Source organism: Pygoscelis adeliae, unplaced genomic scaffold, assembly GCF_000699105.1.
Source record: "Pygoscelis adeliae isolate BGI_AS28 unplaced genomic scaffold, ASM69910v1 Scaffold57, whole genome shotgun sequence".
NCBI classification, from domain to species: domain Eukaryota; kingdom Metazoa; phylum Chordata; class Aves; order Sphenisciformes; family Spheniscidae; genus Pygoscelis; species Pygoscelis adeliae.
In genome coordinates, this window is record NW_008825615.1 from 4,737,714 (window position 1) to 4,757,200 (window position 19,487).

The 19,487-nt window shown below is 37.9% G+C and overlaps 1 protein-coding gene across 1 annotated transcript in view; it reads left to right on the plus strand.

The window, feature by feature from the left end:
• The window catches only part of PHIP (pleckstrin homology domain interacting protein), a 119,850-nt gene that overhangs the window by 74,083 nt on the left and 26,280 nt on the right, over positions 1-19,487 (plus strand). Inside the window, 7 exon segments of the mRNA XM_009333228.1 lie at positions 7,270-7,410; positions 8,278-8,354; positions 9,099-9,330; positions 12,536-12,655; positions 16,207-16,314; positions 16,722-16,846; positions 17,045-17,127. Of these exon segments, the coding sequence (XP_009331503.1) occupies positions 7,270-7,410; positions 8,278-8,354; positions 9,099-9,330; positions 12,536-12,655; positions 16,207-16,314; positions 16,722-16,846; positions 17,045-17,127 (886 nt within the window).

Below are 19,487 nucleotides of genomic sequence, written 5' to 3' on the forward strand. Positions count from 1 at the left end.
AATGGCCTCCTGGCCTGTATCAGAACTAGTGTGGCCAGCAGGAGTAGGGAAGTGATCGTGCCCCTGTACTCGGCACTGGTGAGGCCGCACCTTGAATACTGTGTTCAGTTTTGGGCCCCTCACTACAAGAAGGATGTTGAGATGTTGGAACGTGTCCAGAGAAGGGCAACGAGGCTGGTGAGGGGTCTGGAGAACAAGCCTTATGAGGAGCGGCTGAGGGAGCTGGGGTTGTTTAGCCTGGAGAAAAGGAGGCTGAGGGGAGACCTCATTGCTCTCTACAACTACCTGAAAGGAGGTTGTAGCGAGGTGGGTGTCGGTCTCTTCTCCCAAGCAAGTAACAAGCGATAGGACGAGAGGAAATGGCCTCAAGTTGCGCCAGGGGAAGTTTAGATTGGATATTAGGAAAAATGTCTTCACTGAAAGGGTTGTCAAGCCCAGGGAAGTGGTTGAGTCACCATCCCTGGAGGTATTTCAAAGACATGGTGCTTAGGGAAGTGGTTTAGTGGTGGACTTGGCAGTGCTAGGTTAATGGTTGGACTCGATGATCTTAAAGGTCTTTTTCAACCTAAATGATTTTATGATTCTATGATCTCACATGCTTATCTGTGCTTTTCTAGCTAAATAACCAACTGTATTTTGTAATAAAGGAAGTCAATTTTAGGTAACTGTAAAGTAGAACCCTTGCTTTGTGTTTTGTAGTATGCTTATTCTAGATGAGACTGTTTCACCCTTAATCAAAAGCTTAGTAAAATACAGGCCTTCAAGAATGCCTGCAAATCGTCCATTGAAAAGTAAAAATCATTTACGGGGTTCAAGGTGGAAAAATTAAGAAATTAAATATTAAGAGCAAGTATACAAAAGGCTGTACAGCTCTTAATTTTATCAGAGTACCATACTTAATGCCTGTGCTGTTTATTATTCACTTTCTTGGGGAGAAAGGGACCGAGATTGAAAGCAATCCGAAAATAAGTAAATTTCAGATGCTTTGTAGTGCTTCTGTATTTTTTAATAATGATGAATTCAAGTTTATATGCAGTAGAAAGAGTAAATTTGAGGTGGGCAAGTTTCTACTTGATACTAAACTTGTGTTCAGTTTTGCTTCTATTTTCATATTCAACCAAAGTAAAGCTTTCAAAAGAAGTGAGATGAACACTCCCCCACCCCCAAACAGTCCCCTAATAATTTTCAAATTCTTTATTAAATTTCTTAAATTTTTGTTCAGTTTCTTTCTTGTATTAAAAGTGTGTGCATTGCTACCGTAAGAAATGATACCGACATGCTAATTTCAATGCTGCAGTCACCAACATTAAGTGTGTTTGCCCAAGATAAAGCAAACAAATACTTTTTCAGTGTATGTCCAGTTTTTGTACATAGAGGGAAGAAGCTCTTTGCCACTTACGGTTTTGGAGGTGGCCATTGCAGGGCTCACTAATGAAATACCAGGACATCAGAAATCTTGGTAACTTCTGTTTTTCTCTTGGGAATAATAGAAAATGGGCTTCACAAATTCAGATTTTAACAGTTACTTCTTGTCTTGAGGGGATGTATTTTGGTGCTGAATTACAGACTTTCTTCTAGTTTAATTAAACGATAGCACTGCTCAAGGGTGGGTTTTTTTTCTTTTTTTCTTTTTTTTTTTTTTTCCTTCGGCTACAGCCTAGTCAAAAGATCCTTCCTGATAATGTGAATTCCTACCAACTTAGCCTTAAATTTCTAGTTGGGTTACTGTTTTCCTAAAGTAGCACTAGAATATAAAAATAGCAGAGTAGGCTAGTTGGTCTAGCATTTTGGTTTCAGCAATTACTTTTATTACATCTTTGAAACAAAGAAACTTAATATGGATGTTTTTGAAAATCTTTTCTCAGAGGAGAAATTTTTTAGTCTCCAAACTTCAAAGGTAGCATTGGATCCTTTTGAGCCCCATACTTTTGTTGTGGATATTTATGCTGTTAAAATCCTTCAGAGCAAAACCTAGCTTAGGAAAACCTTTCTTCAGTTTCATATATTTACCCAGAGAAGAATGTGTCCTTCATTTATCTCAGTCCCTGGAGGGTCTGTGATCTGGACTCTGATGCCCAGAATACGAGAGGTAACTTGGTAAATACTTTAGTCACTTCCCACCTTCGTCCTGAGGAAATAGCAGACAGTCATGGTCTCTGCACTTGAGTATGTCAGTAAATTTTCCGTATAGAAATTATTTCTGGTCAGTAACACTTTCAGAACATTTAAATAAATCCTTCTTAGACCCTACAGGATACTTTTTTTTTTTATGGCATCTCAGAACAAAGAACTCTTATTCTTCCATAGTTTATTCTTCATTAAAGGTGTGTCTTTTTGCAGGACTCGGGTTGTTGAGAAGTACGTTAATTTAAATCCCTTGAGATAAATCTCAGAGGAATCCAGAAATGAGTAGGTATCAAATGGGCTTTAAATAAGCAAATTTGCAAGAAGAAAAGGGTGCTTCATCCCAAGTGATTGAGCCTCCCAATTAAATAAACTGCTCAGATTGTAGCGATTTTCATTGTTGCTTATGGTTAGCATGAGCAATGCTTTTGCTCAGTAGTGTCTGAACAATTGGAATGGTGAATTGGAATTGTCATCTTCTGTAGTGTCCATAATAAAATCAAATAAATACCTGGGAAGAGAAGCAAGACTGACTGCACTCCAAAAACTGTTGTGTGATATTTTTAGGTTTTTTAAAAATAGGAATTAGTAACTTAATTATAGCAACTCTTCTGTTGCTGTTCTTTACAGTGACTGTGTGGCTTTAAATACAAGCTGTGTTAGGTTGAAGATAGAACCGGAAAGTACTGTGTAGATCTTCCTTTTCCTTGAGTGCATGCAGCAGGTCTTGGTACTGATACCTTGTAATTTATATTACAGTCGTGTTGTGAGACTACAGTCCTTTTGTGTTGCATAGTGAATTCTTAAGGGTTTAATGAGAGAATTTATGATCTAGAGGAGATGTGGAACACCTCAAACAAATACAGGGGGAAAAATTATCTTCTAGTAATCTATAGACCTAAGAATTACAGCGTCAAGAATTCTAGAAAGTGTGTCGTTCTACAGTACTGTAAGCTGGTCTGGGAACAGAGTAAACAGGGCTTGTATTAAAACATTGTCCTCATACGCAAATTTAGTTGTATTCAACTACTCACACCAGTAGGAAATACTAATTTTTATATCAACTTTTGAAATTTATCAGTTCTGTTCATATAATAATGATAAAATAATATTTTCTTCTGTTCCCTTCTAACTGAAAGGAGTCAAAAATACAGACGTAAAAGGCAAAGGAGGGCAGGAACAAATGTTAGCATTTTGGATTACAAGCTAAAGTGTAGGTCAGTAAGGAAGAATACAGAGCAGCTGTAATTACTTTTTGAGGACATTCCAAAGTCCTGTTAATAATTTTTAATCCAGGGTCACTATAGGGTGTGTTAAAAGTAGTACAGAATTGTGGCTCAGTCTGTCGTCTTTAACAATATCTGCAACTTGGATGGAAGTCACATAAGCATTCTGATATTTAAAGTTAGAAAACCCACATCTCTCTGACACAGGTCATACTGAGAAGTGTTTGTATGTGATTGCTTGAGGGACTAATGGAGTTGTGTGGGAGAACCTAAAAGCTTGGGTATTTTGACCTGAATAGTATTTAGTATCACTGACCTGCATGTCAAATGAAGAACTCGGTTTCACTTTCAAAGTTATTGGTGAGGAATAGGGTTTTCTCTAATTATTATTAAATAAAAACACTTTAAAAAACCAAAAACCTTAATGATAGAGGATAGAATGTGGCATAGGAATTTTTATGTTTTCAAAATGGAACTGTATTTCAAATTATTTTTTTTTCAGGAGCATGTCAAAGATGAGAAGTGAGATAAATAACATGCTTGGGTAAATGTTCCCAGTGCAAGTAATTAGAGTATTAGTTTATTAAACTACTGGGGTTACAAAGGATTTTAATAAATATTAAAGAGCGTGAAATTTCTGTATGCTACAGGGTTGATATGTTGTGTGTCCTAGTAAAAAAAATACAAAAATGGAAATATTTCTAATTACCATTAAGTGGAAATTATAAGCAGAAATTTCAAAGAATTAAGATTGGAGATTGTTACAGATGGACAAAAGTAAGCATAGGCCTCTGTTGTGACAGGTGCGAATGACTATTGTAAACTAACAGAAACCAGTGAGGAGAGATGTGTGCATTGTTTTGCTGAAGGTAGCTTGTGTCCTCAAAAGTAGTAATTTTTCCACTTATGTGTTATTTAAACACTACTTCCAGGTAAATGGGCAAGATGTTAAGAGGAAAATAATCTAAAACCCAAGAGACTAGTGCTTAGTGTCTGTTATCCTCACTGCTTTTGGAATAGTTCTCATTAATTTCTTACACATATGTGATGTGATGTAAGAGTAAAAACTAAGTAATTACAAGCACTGATCCAGACTTGAGGAGAATATGGAAGGTTGTTCTTTAGCCAAAGAGAAAATGACAGGACAAGAGGCAGTGGGCACAAACTGCTGAAATAAAGTTTTGCCTGAACGTAAGGAAGCACTTCACTGTGAGGGTGACTGAGCACTGGCACAGGTTGCTTGGAGAGGCTATGGAGTCTCCAACCTTGGAGATACTCAGAAGTTGTCTGGACATGGTCCTGGGCAGCTGGCTCTAGGTGGCCCTGCTTGAGCAGGAGGTTGGACAAGATGACCCCCAGAGCTCCCTTCCAACCTCAACCAGTCTCATAAGATTTTGGCCAAGCTGTGTTGAATAGGAGTGATGTTAAAATACATTTTTTGGCAAGATGTGAAAGATGTATACCTTACGGTCCCTTTTCTGGTCCCTGCTTGAGCAGTGGGGTTGGACAAGGTGACATCCAGAGGTCCCTTCCAACTTCAGTCATTCTGTCATTCTGTTACTTGTGGATAATTATTTGTGCTTTTGTTTTCTTTCCCCCCCCCCCATTTTTGTCTTGGCATTGCATCTTTCCCAAAGCAGTTTGTTACCCTTTGGCATCACCATGGCTCAATATTATACAGTGATGTTACTTGCTTTCGTGAAGGAATGATTTTTTGGAGGGTGGGTTGGGATGGGTTTTCTCCTCAAACTTTCAACTGCCAAAAGAGAAGAACTCTTTCCAAAACCAAACAGTAATGCAAAGCACTTCAGGTTTCCAAGGACCCCATAGTTCTAGTATAAGTAGGAAAAAGCTATATTTATAATCATTTGAGAAGTCTCGCCTCTGAATAGAAATGGGGATGTAAATTTTTAGGACTTTTGTTTCTAGAGGGAAGACAGGAGCATTACAATCGGGCTGTATTGTAGCTTCTGCAAAATATGTCCTCAGTATTGTAAAGCATACTTGACTAATACGTTTCATTGGGCTTATGTGATTCCATTTCTATTGTCCATGCTTCCTCATAATGTGTTTCATGATGCTGACAGCCAGATGGGCTTTATTAAAAAAAAAAAAAAAGTTGCAATTCAGTAGCAGAAGCAAGTTGCTGTAACGCTGGCTTTTGTGACCTCTCTGCTTCGGCAGTGAATCTTGAGAGCTTGACGAGAAGTGAGCAGCGACAGGAGGCTTAGGGACAGAAGGCTGTGTGACGGGCTCAGCCGCTAGTCTTAGGGCTGCCTCGGAGCTGTTCTGGGTGAGGTCAGAGCAGCTTGAGGAGATGTGGTATGTGCTGCCAGTTTGAATCCAGAAGAAGGAACACCCAAGGTCTCAAAAGTCTTGGGCAATGTTAAAATGCTGATTGCTGAGCAATCCCATTAGGAGTGTCTCTGGTAGATGTGCTGTCAGTGGTAGCTTCCCCAGCTTGAATTCACTGGACAGAACAACAGAAACACAGTGCTCACTGAATAGAGCATAGAGCAGTTTCATGTTGGTCCTATGTGCTTTGGTGAATTCTGTAACGCAATTGTACAGGTCGGCGTGCTGGCCTACCCTACTGAACTGTTGCAGTCATGCCTGAAAAAGGCGTGTATCTTCTAACAGGGAGGGTAGAAGAAAAGCTCTAGCTACCAGAGTTCTGCATTTTTAAGGAAAATTGTCGTGGCTAAGAAAAAACAAATTTTAGCTACTGCTGCTTAGCCAAGTTCTAGTACGGTTTTCACCAAAAAGTGTTTTGGTTCTTTTCCTCAAGGAGAAAATTTAACTTCATGAACCAACTTTCATCATACATGACAGGAAAGATCATCTCTTTCCTACAAAAGGAAAAAATCCAAGAGGAATAGGTACAAGCAGTCTGCCCTACTAGAAGGCTCTGATAATATTAGTACCTTTCTGTGGCTTGCTCCAGTTCTGCTCTTTTCATCTCTGGAACTGTTTTTTCAACCACATCAGCACCTAATAGGTTAGATACCTGAGGTTTCTCTTATGGAGGAAAGAGAGCGCTGGGGAAGCGTACCTCCTTTTTTGGCATCTAGGAATGTGTCCAGAAACTATTTCATTGGGTCTGAGCTAGGCTGAAGTTCAAATATGCATGCCAAAAAAATGAGCACAAAACTCTTGAAATGAGATCGTAGCTCTTGATTTTTTGCCAGGGGTTGGGGACTAATACAAGATTACACACTTCATGTTGAGAGCAGGTGTTTGCATAATGTATATTCTACAGGAGGAACAAAATCTCTTTATGCTGGAGTGTGAAGTGTTTCTTAATTACAGCCTTATTGCATTCTTCAAAGCTTCATAAGAACTCAGATTCTTTCCAACTGACTCATTCATTTGAACTCTTCCATGCATCATCTTACCATTTACATGCCTTTACTTGGTAACAGTCATCTCTGTATGCTAAGGGATGTATTACTGTATAAGTCTCTCTTCTAATAGATGGGACTCCTCAGTTGCACAGTAACACACTCTGGAGTTCCCTGTAAGAATCCCCTTTCCTCTGATGGCCATTTTTAGTGTAATTTTGAGCTGTTACAAGCTCTTAGCAGCCTATCAGTAGTTAACTGATATGTATCTTGTAGAGAATGAAGAGTTTTAATAATTCAAGATAAGAATTTTCTATTATACCTGGGAAGAAATTTGAATTATTTCCAGAATATACTGAACTGCTTGATGCTTACATTCAACTATGCATGTGGAGTGTTTTCTTCAGCAGATCTTTAGTTTTGGACTTGTGGCCTGTTTTGAATTTAGTGGTGTTGAAACTTGTAGCTTTTTGCTACTGCAGAAGTTGCTTCCTAGAATATTATTATTAAAGAAAATGCTATGTATTAATAAAATGTATACTCAAAAATGATGTATTTTGACTTTCGTGTCTTCACAGAACCATTCTCATGATCACTTACTAGACACTAGTGACTCAAGAAAACAGCAAGCTAATCAGCACAACTACCGTACAAGATATGCCGTAGAAGAAACTGCAAGGCCTGCTGAAGAGTTAGAAAATGGACACAGTTCCTCAGATGTAAGATCCTTATTCGTGAGGCAATCTTATATACTCCATTTTTACTCATTAAGCTCCTGCTTCAGCTAATAAAACATTGTTTCTAGTGGAAACTCAGGTTACGATTTTCATTGTGCATTTTCTTTAACCTCTTTTAAAAATTATGTTGAATTAGGTTTTCACATGCTGTTTTATGTGTTCAGTTTTGCCTAAAAAGTAATTGACCAAAGGGAGAAATGCTCATTTGTAAGGGCATTTTACGAAGTACGTGTGTGCAATGTTAAATCTTCCCTGTATTTGTGAGCCTAATCAGTGTGGCCCATATGGCCTATCAGTACGGTCACTGGCTCTAGGTGGCCCTGCTTGAACAGGGAGATTGGACAACATGACCTCCAGAGGTCCCTTCCAGCCTCAACCATTCTGTGCTTCTGAGCTACAGTGGAGAAATGAGTAATAAGAGTATATAAGGTTCGTACTGGGGTTTTGTTTGATATTAATTGAAAAAATGTGGAAATACCACATTAAAAGGGGCTGGAAATAATTTTTAAAAAGGTAAGCTAGCCTTTTTAAATGGAGATTGAGGGGCACTCAGGCCTCCACTGGCTACATGTTAAAAAAATGTTGCTCTACACTATGCATCTGTCCAAGCATAGATATTGTCTTACTTCTTTTCATTTAAAGTCCATTAAAGTAAAGTATCTGCAAACTAAAATGCCTTTTTTAACGACATAAAGCTCTTATAATGCTCTAAGTTTATAACACATGTAAAGCCTAGAAGAGTCTTAGTCATATTGTCATGTATTGTAACTTTTTGAGTTCCAGAGAAAATGCTTTCTTTTTCCCTCTTCTCCGCTCCACCCTCCTACCCCCCCCCTCACGCTTTGTTAGGAAGGAGAAGTAGTAGTTGCCAGTGGTGGAACATCAGAAGATGATGAAAGAGCATGGCACAGTGATGGCAGTTCTAGGTAAGTGACAGTATACCTTACAGAGAAAAGTCCTGCTGATAAATTGTAAATAATCTCTGTCAACAGTTAATTAGTAATAACTAAAACTTGCACACATCTAAAAGAAAAGATGAAAAAGAACTTAAAACTTTCAAGATTTCATTTTCAGCTATATTACTAACTAAAATTTAGGGAAGGTTTCATCCTTGTTTGCCAGAATCAGAATTGTTTCCGATTGGTTTTGCAGGAGGGTTATTCTTCGCAGGTACACACATGCTTCAGGCATGTGGTAGCAGTTTCCTGTGACTGCCTGAGCTGTGTAACTGCCTCTGCTGACTCTTGGTTTGAAATTAGAGAGCAAAGATCGAGGTAGCTGCAACCTTGTTTCTTCTTTAGCAGATTTTTTTTTTTGTTAACTTCTGGTTTTAAATAGCTTTGAACAAAGGTCCTGAGAACAATATCCAGACTTCAACATGTGTCATCCTGAAATGACCAAGTGAAAAGTAGATTTACTTCTAGTGATGTTAGAAGTTAAGAAGCTTCTTACAAGACTAAATGATCTCAAGGCTTTGGGTTTACTACCATGTAAATTGTAGATAGAATATAGGGTTTTAGGCACTGGTTTTAACTATTAAAATATTGTAATTATCTTGACTGTTAACTATAATCTTGTATTTGGTTGTATCCTATAATCCAGTGCACTCTGAATTGCTTTTTAACTTTTGGTTTTTAATTTCTTTTTTTGTTTGGCATATCATAACGTAGTGACTACTCTAGTGATTATTCTGACTGGACAGCAGATGCAGGAATCAATCTGCAACCACCAAAGAAAATTCCTAAAATTAAAACAAAGAAAGCAGAAAGTAGTTCAGAGGATGAAGAAGGACCTGAAAAACAAAAGAAGCAAATTAAAAAGGAAAGGAAAAAAGGGATTGAGGAGAAAGATGGACCATCAACATCACCAAAGAAGAGGAAACCCAAAGAGAGAAAACAAAAGGTTAGATGCTCTTTGTATATTACAGGATGTTCACTCCTACTGTTTTAGAAAGAATTAGATGAATGGTTCTGTTACGTATACAACTTAATATTGTCTAATTTGAAAACTCATCATTACTTTTACTAGTAATAAATGATAATTCCTGACTCTTGTAAGTCAAATGATAAGATTGCTGTAATGATATACTTTCTAAATATGATGCATTTCACTTAAGGAACGCTTTTAATGTCCTTAACACCATCTTTTCTCAGGCCAGAAAGTTCCTTTCTATGGATGTGTTGAGTGTTGGTATAACATGTGCCTGTATTTTTTCAGCTGTACTGACTGTCTCCCCACTTAATTGCAATTTCTTTTAGGTCTGCACAATCATGTCATTTTTTTCTATCGATTCCACAATGTATGATATTTGCATTATGCTTGCCACTGTACTTCCATCAAGGGGAATTTCACTTGACCAGGGTTTTGTTGTTCTCTGTTTTGTTTGCTTTATAATATAACCATGTAATTCCAGTTTAGATCAGTACATGGAAATTTTCAGTGACTTTTGTTATTTTCAGTGTGTTGTGGTTTTGTGGGGGGGTGTTGTTTTGTTTTTAATTAAGTGTTAGATCAGAACACTTGGGTTCTTCATTCTTTCTTTACAGAGACCAGAAGTGATCTATGTGGTAGATGCTAATTGCTTTCATAAGCTCATAGCTTCTATTTTTGCAATACCCGAGGAAACCAACTGTATCATCTAAGTAACTAAATAACTGTATTTTGTTTATGTATAAGATTAGGAGTCCTCAGCATTCCTTCAGATCATTATTTCGGCATTTCAGCCCTCATTAGAAGGTAGACTGACGAAACAGCTGTTTTAATATGCAGGTTGGCATAGTATCAGCTTCACTGTGAATCTTTGGTAAGACATGCAGGATGTTAGGTGTTAGGCTACTTCTTGGTTATTGTCATTGGTTGTAGCGTCAATACTAATAGTATCTTGGTATTTACACAGTCTGAAATCAGAAGAACGTATGAGATCAGGAAAATAAATGGTGGTGGGTTTTTTTTTAATGGTTGAAAGCTCTAGTTTAGCTTTTTATTATAAAATAAGACTGGCTGACAGCCTCGTATTTCCACTTGGATAAAAGCTGAACTGAGTGTTGTGGGAATCTTGCATCCGTTTTGGTCCCAGTTATCAAGAGGCAGGAGGTCTTTGATTCCAAAAATATCAGACTTGGATATTTCAGATTTTTAAAGATGACCTGCTCCATTCTTGAATCACAAGAAAATATTAGGCTGGAAGGAATATCAGAAAATCATCCCTCTTCCCTCTCCCCCTAGGTAGGATTATTATACCTGTCATTCCTGACAGATGTTTGTCTTTGAAGTTTCTTGTGGTGGAGATTCTACCTCCTTACTGGGCAAAGAGCTCACAGTCCTTACTGGTAGAAAGTTCTTCCTGTTTCCTGAACCTTCTTTCCATTGAGGAAAGAAGTTTTGACCATCTTTGTAGCCATGCACAGAATCTTAGGAATTAAGAAAGGAGTAGAGAAAGAATGTCATTCTTATCTACTAATGCATGGGCTGTTGAGATCTTGAATGGTGCTTACATTTCTAATCCCCCTCCACCAAATCAATCTAAAACTTCACAGCAGTGAAGAAGGGCAAGAAAGGAGCACCCAGGAAGACCAAAGGGTACAGAATATTTTTCCTTTGGGGCAGACACAAAGAGGTTGACTCTTAAAAGGGAGAGAGTTTGGAGGAGATGCAATAAAAAAGCTTTTACAAAACTATGAATGGTTTAGAAATTAATAAATGCAGAACGATCTCCTTCCTTATTTTGTTACAGTGAGATGTAACACCCAGTGACACAGACATGAAGCTCAAAAAAGAGCCCTTTTCCTATTCAACCCCCACCCCCCAAAAGCAAACAAAAACCCCAAACTACCTGAGCATGTAATCATTCCTAAAGGATTTAGTAGAGTTTCAGAAATGATTAGACAAATTCACTGGGACTAGTCTCTTCCTGATGGTTAACTGTGATGGCCTGAGTTCAGGCTTGCCTTCCAGAGGGTGTTAAACTGATTATTAATGTGTGAAGTTACAACAAAGGAAGATTTTCTGTTTAAAGGCTATTTCTCATTACCTTCCCATAATTCACCAATGAGCTAGACAGACTTTGCTCTGACGCAGTGCATCAGTTTTTCACAAGACAGACCTGCTTGAACCTGAAAATCCACAAGTTGCTACTGTGTCAGTGATTTATTGCAATGGAGAGGTTCTGTTTTGATTTTTTTGTCTGTTTGCTTGTTTTTAACTGTGTGTATGCTTTTTCCTGTGGTACACACTGCATTCCTGTGGTGCACTCAAAGCAGTTCCCATCCTGGTGAAACCACGTTTGAATTTGTGCGATGGAGTTAACGCTTGGAGTATCCAATTTGCAGTCCAGGGATCCAGAGTCTTCCATCAGTGGCTATATGGAGTGGATTTCTGTACAACCGTCCAAGGTTGCTTTCTGTATGTGCACAAGATGCTGTTAATAGTTTCAAAGCAACCTTGCTTGGATGGTTGTATAAAAAACTGCTTTGTCTGGCCTATTGGGTATAGACATGCAGTGTGCACCTAGGACCAGCAACTACAGTGAGCTTTGTTACTTACAAATAAATGATGTGGACATACAATCTGAAAATGCAATTTCACAGCACGCTGTAGTAAATATGCCAGTAGGTAATGTGGATGTGCCCAATCTGGGTCATTTTCACGTGCTTTACCTCTATTTATGTTTGTTAATCTGTTCCTCCTCATTTTGTGGGATTCCTTAACTGGAGGCAGCTGTATAGTTGTAGTGTCTTATGGGCCAAGGCAACTGTGTGAATTTGGTTAAAGAGAATGGCATATTTCAGTTTTACCTTTTGGGGCATGAGTCATAGTTACTGGAGTGTTAATAAATTCAGTCTTTGTTAGAAGAGCCCCACCACCCCAAAACCAACAAACTAAAAAAACCTAAAAAACCCACTTAGTTTTTCAGATTATTAATGTTTTTGGTCCTGGTGTTACTGTAAGCAGTTAAGCAAGATTTATCTTCACACTGGTAATAATTTCCTTTTTACATTAAATATTCTTAAGAAATGGCAGTTGATTTTAATAAAACATTTCCCAAAATACAAGGGCCCCCCCAAATGTTAGTTTATTCGTATTAATCTTCTGTGTGCATTTTCTTCAGAGGCTGGCTGTAGGAGTTCTGACAGAAAATGGTTTGACACTGGAAGAATGGCTGCCTTCAGCATGGATTACAGACACTGTTCCTCGTCGGTGCCCATTTGTGCCACAGATGGGGGATGAGGTATTGTAGTTTTTCCCCTCTGTATTCCTGCTTCTTTCAGCTTGTTTTTGCCTTTTTTATTTTCATCTGTGCATTTTTTCCAGCGATTTAATACCATTTATTATCAGAATATTTTGGATTTTCTTCAAAACATTCTTTGATCTGGCTAAAATTTGCTTTCACTTCCTTTAGTCTTTCCCATACTTTAAAAATATTCTGCACAGTGTTGCTTTGACTTTTTTTTTATTCCATGCTGTTGCAGTAACATTCCTTCTTGTACTGTGTTCAGTGTGTTATTTGACACTTATATACAACCTGTGTGAGATACGTTATCTAGTGAAACTAGTCCTTAGTTGTAGAGCATCTTGTACGCTGAAGGATAGGTAAGAAATGAAATACAAATTTAAGTTGTTTGGGACTTGAAGTAAAAACCAGGAATTAAACCTTTGGGGGAGGGTGGTGGTTTTGTGTTGTTTCTTTTTTAAATTCATTTGTTCCGAAGAAAATCTGATACTGTCCTTTTCACTTGTGTTTCTGATATCAGAAAACTTCTGCTGGTCTCTTACAACAGATACCCACAAGAAAAGTTTTGTATATATGTATTTTATATGAATTAGACTGTGAACACTTTGTAAACATGGCATAGATGCCTCAAAATACAGTAGCAAAAGGACAACCACCAATTTTCTACTTTGAAATATATAGCATGTGAACATTACAGTGAATTGTATGAATAAGTAGTATCCAATAGAAGGCAATCTTGAAAATCAGAGTCTGTGCATGTTTCCTAAAATCCCCTCAGGTTAAAATAAGAGGAAATAGCTGGCTTATGCTGTAATGTGTAGTCTGTTGGCTCTTCAGGGAGCAGCGTGTTTCTGAGGTACTAAACAGGGTTCTTGTACAGTTCACACCTTCAGAATGCAGTTGGAGAAATACTTGACGCGGTGACAAAGTTGATTAACTTCGGTCTTGAGCTAGAGCTGTTTGTAGGTACCCCCTTAGAAACTGAATTGGAAGCAGAGGTTGCATGTGCAAGCAGTTTTGTTTTTACTGGATCACTTCACTGACGCAGTTCACAGCACAGCTATGCAAAAATTACATCGGCATTGCTAGTGAGTGAGGGAAGGAGCACTTTAAGTCGAGAGTTGCAACTGGAGAAAATGCCTATGTATTTATACCCTCCAGCAAGCATGTTTTGGAGACTGTGCTGTTCAAAAGATCAATTCCAAATAAATATATTTGGTGCCTGATACCATCTGGATACAGTGAAGCAGCCAAGGATTTATCTGTACCATATTACCCGGGAGACTTTAACATCGTGTCGGTTTAGTAAGATAAACTGGTGTGTTCTGAACAGCTTGTGCAATGTGTATTAGGAATATCTAAGTAGAATGCATTCTTTTGCTGAAAAATGTTTTATATTGGTGAACAGGAAATTTCCTGTCCTGTGCCTAGAAAGTAAGAGTAGTTGCACCAATAGAGAGTACGTTTGTAATCAAGCTGCTCTGTCTAAAATTCCATCTCTGATACTTGCCCTCCCCAGATTTGCTTAAGATGTGAACAGAAGCTATTCATCTGGAAAGTTATTTGTGAGATCCACAGAAATAAAAGATCAGTTTAATTAGAGAAGTATGATGAGAAGAGGTCTCATGTGGCCTTCGATGTTTTATAAGATTTGGGAGGGAGAGATATTTCAAAGTCGTTCTTACAGCTGTACAAACAAGTAAGAAAAAACAGTAGTGCTATATTTAGTTATACTCAGTGCATAAGAATAGCACGTACCATCCCTTTTCCCTTTCTGAATACTGCCGTTTACAGACCTTTGTTATATGTCTTGAGGAACAGTGGAAACATACCAGAGAGATGGGACTGCAATTTCCTTCTCTGAGTATCAAAATACAATGCATATTCATTGGAGCGTTCTGCCATTAACACGATAAAGAACAGTTTTGTCTGGGTACTACAAGAAACATGCAGAAGCAGGATTTATCGATAAAGATTAAAAATAGAGTTTCCTGGAAAAAGGCATAAATTCTTTTTTCCACAGATAATCTTTCTAATTTGTTCTTCTGACAGAAGATGCAATGCTTAGAGCCATTTACAAAAAAATGTGTCGCTTCTGTAAACAGTGGGTTGAATTTATGTAGAGGTTTAGCAGAAACAGTAAGTGTAGGAGGAATTGTTTGTAGCCTGTGCCACTAAGTGGATTTTTTTTGTTTTGATTCACTGGAAGGTACAGGAAACAATTGTCACAACATTGAAAGTGTAATTTAAATTGGTATTATTTTAGATCTGTCTCTCAGTAACCTCTGTTCCTTTTCCTGCCAGTTAGATTCAGACAATGCATAGGAGATTCTCACTGCTTTCATGCCTTCTGTAACTACTGTGCGGGTTTTTTTCCTTATGAGGATATTATGTATGTCGAATACTCTGAAAAACAGGAGTTTAAAAAAATTCTGCTGAGTCCTTTTCCATTTAAAAAAAAAAATTGCCATATGATATTAAGAAAGTTCAGTAACTGCTAATGTAGAAACTTGGCAGACATTTATAATGTTTTATGATGCAACAGTTTTGGAAAGCATGTGGAAATACAAATATTAGTGTGTTTATTTGTATAAATGTATTTTAAAACTTACTGAGGGCTTTTCACTCTGCTTTTTTTGTTGTGTTAGACTTTTACATTTAAGCTATTGTTAGCCTATTTGATGGAAATCCCATGTTTATGGCTTGGGGCACTTTTAGAGGATTTTTTAATTTGGAATGCATCGTACCTCGAATACAGCTGTTTATCATATATTTGTTCTAATTAGTTTGAGGAACCTCTGTTTCACATTTCAGATACATTCCTTGAATACATGTTTACGGTTTTCAGGTTACTACTTCATTGCAGTGATGGTTTATAACAAAAACATTAATCCACATGGTGTCATATACAACAGGATCAAAGTAAAACTAATAGACTCTGGATGTCTGAACCATGGAAATTTATAGTGGAAGGATTTGAAAATTCTTAATAAGCTCTTCAAATGTCTGTTTTCAGTTTGTTCATGTCTTTGTTAGGCTGTTTGGTAGTATGGAACCGCATACCAAAATCTTACCAGAACAATGACAAACAGCTGAATTTTTGTTCTAGAATTCTTCTTGTTCAAAAAAAATACTATTAGCCAGATAGTGAATTTAGTGATACTTGATTATCATCTTAGGGCTGTCCTACAGTGATGAATAACGGGGTGGATTAGTGGAATTCATGTTACTGTCATTGAATTGTTCTATAGTGCAATGATAAATAGAGGTTTTGTTACTGATTTTGTTTTGGTCTCACGTGTAGTTTAGGATATTTTGCTCATAAGGAAAATGGTATTCTAAATCTTTCCTACTTTTTCTGTAACTGTTTCTGTGATACCAGCCTTAATTGTCCACCACTTACTTTTTGAGAACCTGTGATTTTTGTGGGAAAACAGTGGAAAAAAGTTGATGATAAAATAGAAAGTATGCATGTTTTATGGCAATGATATCCTAGCATTTCAACTCATCAAAGTCTTTGTTAGGTAACTGTCACATTTCACTTTTAGGTCTACTATTTCCGACAAGGTCATGAAGCATACGTTGTAATGGCTAAGAAGAACAAAATATACAGTATTAATCCCAAGAAACAACCATGGCATAAAATGGAATTACGGGTATGACTTCTTCATTTCTATTTGGCATCTTAATATTAAAAATAGTTTGGAAACTAACTGAAAGAAGATTCTCGATACAGATGTTTCTAACGTTGTGCTCTTAATATTTTAAGATAAGAGGAAAAAGTTAACTTAATAAATAGTCAAATGAAATCAGACCTTAAACTGTACTTCTTTTTGCATCTGCTTGAGCAGATGAGGTGGTTACACTTCATAGTAAAATATTTTTCAAACAAGTTACATTGTGAAATAATAGCTTGTTTTGAAAGACTAAATTTCAGATACTTTATTTTGACTTGTTCTGGCAGAGATCTGGTCTTTTCAGTATACCTTTATTTTCACGTTTCAGAAAGTTATTATAGTCACCTTACCTTCAGTGGTGGTACATAACATTTTGTTTATTCCAGGAGCAAGAGCTGATGAAAATAGTTGGGATTAAGTATGAAGTGGGATTGCCTACTCTCTGCTGTCTTAAACTAGCTTTTCTTGACCCTGATACGGGTAAACTAACTGGAGGATCATTCACCATGAAGTAAGGAAAGCAATATTATATTCAAATTGGGGGCTTTGTTGCAGGGGTGAGGTTGAAAATTAGAGATACCATTAATGTCACGGCTTGAGCTTTTGCTTTTGAAGCGTTGAATTCAAAGTGTTAATTCTTTCTGTAAGTGCCTTACTTTATGCTTTTGCTATTTTATCGCTTAATAGTTGTGTGTTCTGTTGTAATTAGGTACCATGATATGCCAGATGTCATAGATTTCCTAGTTTTGAGGCAGCAGTTTGATGATGCAAAACATAGGCGATGGAATATAGGTGAGTTGTGTGGGGAGTTTTTTGGTGTGTTTTCTTTATTTTTCTAAGTGTCTACCTATTTTCATGATAACTTATTAAAAAGTAGGTTACGGTAAATAAATCCTAATACTGTGCTGAAATCAGAGAATAAGCTCTGTCCATATTTGGATGTGGAGTCTTACTTTGTCCTTGACTGAAACTACAGCAAGCAAACAAAATACTGAAGGTGATCTGTAAAAGAAAATGCAAAGAAAATCTCAGTTGTGTATTTGCAGAGAGGAATTAAGAATACTTTTTAGAAATATGGTGTTTATTGGTAACTGATAACTTACTGTAGCCTATATATTGCTTGTCTCTTAGGGGGGGGGGGGTTGAGGGGGGGGGGGGTTGAAGGCCCTCTTCCAACTGCATTGCTACTAGATTTTTTTTTTCCAATTTCTGGAATTTCTTCTGGAAATATGGAAACGTCTCCACCATTTGAAATTTATGATCTCTAGATTGTACAAGGATGTTGTGGTTTAAGCTCAGCCAGCAACTGAGCACCACTCAGCCACTTGCTTACTCTCCCTGGTGGGACGGGGGAGAGAATGGGAAGAGTAAAAGTGAGAAAACTTGTGGATTGAGACAAGAACAGTCTAATAATTGAAATAAAATAAAGTAAAATAGTAATAATGATGATAATTATAATAATACTACTAAAAGAATATAAAAAGCAAGTGATGCACAATGCAGTTGCTCACCACCTGCCAACCGATGCCCAGCCAGTCCCCGAGCAGCGGCCCCCCCAGCCAGTTTTCCCCAGTTTATGTACTGAGCATGACGTCACATGGTATGGAATGTCCCTTTGGCCAGTTTGGGTCAGCTGTCCCGGCTGTGCCCCCTCCCAGCTTCTGGTGCACCTCCAGCCTTCTCAGTCGGTAGAGCATGGGAAGCTGAAAAGTCCTTGGCTGGTGTAAGCACTACTTAGCAACAACTAAAACATCGGTGTGTGATCAACATTGTTCTCATCCTAAATCCAAAACACAGCACTGTACCAGCTACTAGGAAGAAAATTAACTCTATCCCAGCCGAAACCAGGACAGAGGAGAATGTCCTTCCCATCTCTTTATACTTGTTCGAATTCTGTTCTGAACCCCATATGGTTTAGCTTCATTGAAGTGTATATAATTATAATTCACTGCCGTGTGATGTGGGGATGTTCTTGATTCGTTTTACTTTGCCCGTGCTTAGTTATTTCAAAGTGTTGGATACTGGAGAATGTCCGTGACAGGCATGTCTTCCAGTCAGATCTATTTCCTAGTCATCTTTTCCATATGATAACAAAGATCACCTTTCAACAATGAAATCTAACCAGGGTGAGAGAAAGCTGCATTATGACAAAATGATCATCTAAGGTGGTGTTTTTTTCCAGGAGGTCAGGAAATACAAATGTTCTCATTCAAAAGAACAGCCTTAGATTGTCCCCGAAACTTAAACAATTAAGCAAGTATTATCGATTCTTAAGAATTCAGGATGAACTCTGTTCCCCTAAGAGAGAAATTTGTGTATGATACCATGTTTACAGAATTATAGGCACTGTTAAGTCCTTTCCGGTATCTCAGTATATTCTGTGAAGTGACATGCTCCTGAAAGTGAAATATTGATAGCCTTCCTTTTTTTTTAAAGCAGGTCTCAATGTTAAACACACTTTCTGTAAAGTAGCAGTGATTACTGTACCAACTCAATTCCTGTGGTTCTTCCATTGAGGAGCTGTGACTAGCAGGTACACAGCTGACTTGGCAGCATTTCTTGCCATTTCAGGCAAAGCATCATATAGGAGAATGGAGGATTTTAATGCAAGAATGTGATGGTGTATCTGATTGCCTGTGTAGAAACAACTGATAGGACATAAGTTTCTGTAAATATGCTGCCTCCTTAGTCTGTATTCGCTGTTTTCAAAGTGCTGTCCTCTCCTAAGTTCATTGTAGCTAAGTATCATAGAATCACAGAAGTCAAAGGCCTTACAGAGGTCCAGATACATGATATCTGTCATAGAGTCATAGAATAGTTTGGGTCAGAAGGGACCTCTAAAGGTCATCTAGTCCAACCCCCCTGCCATGGGCAGGGACATCTTCAACTAGATCAGGTTGCTCAGAGCCCACTCCAACCTGACCTGGAAGGTTTCCAGGGATGGGGCATCCACCACCTCTCTGGGCAACCTGTGCCAGGGCTTCACCACCCTCAGAGTAAAAAATGTCTTCCTTATATCTAGTCTGAATCTACACCCATTTAGTTTAAAGCCATTCCCCCTTGTCCTGCAGCAACAGGCCCTGCTAAAAAGTTTGCCGCCATCTTTTTTATAAGCCTCCTTTAAGTACTGATAGGCTGCAAGAAGGTCTCCC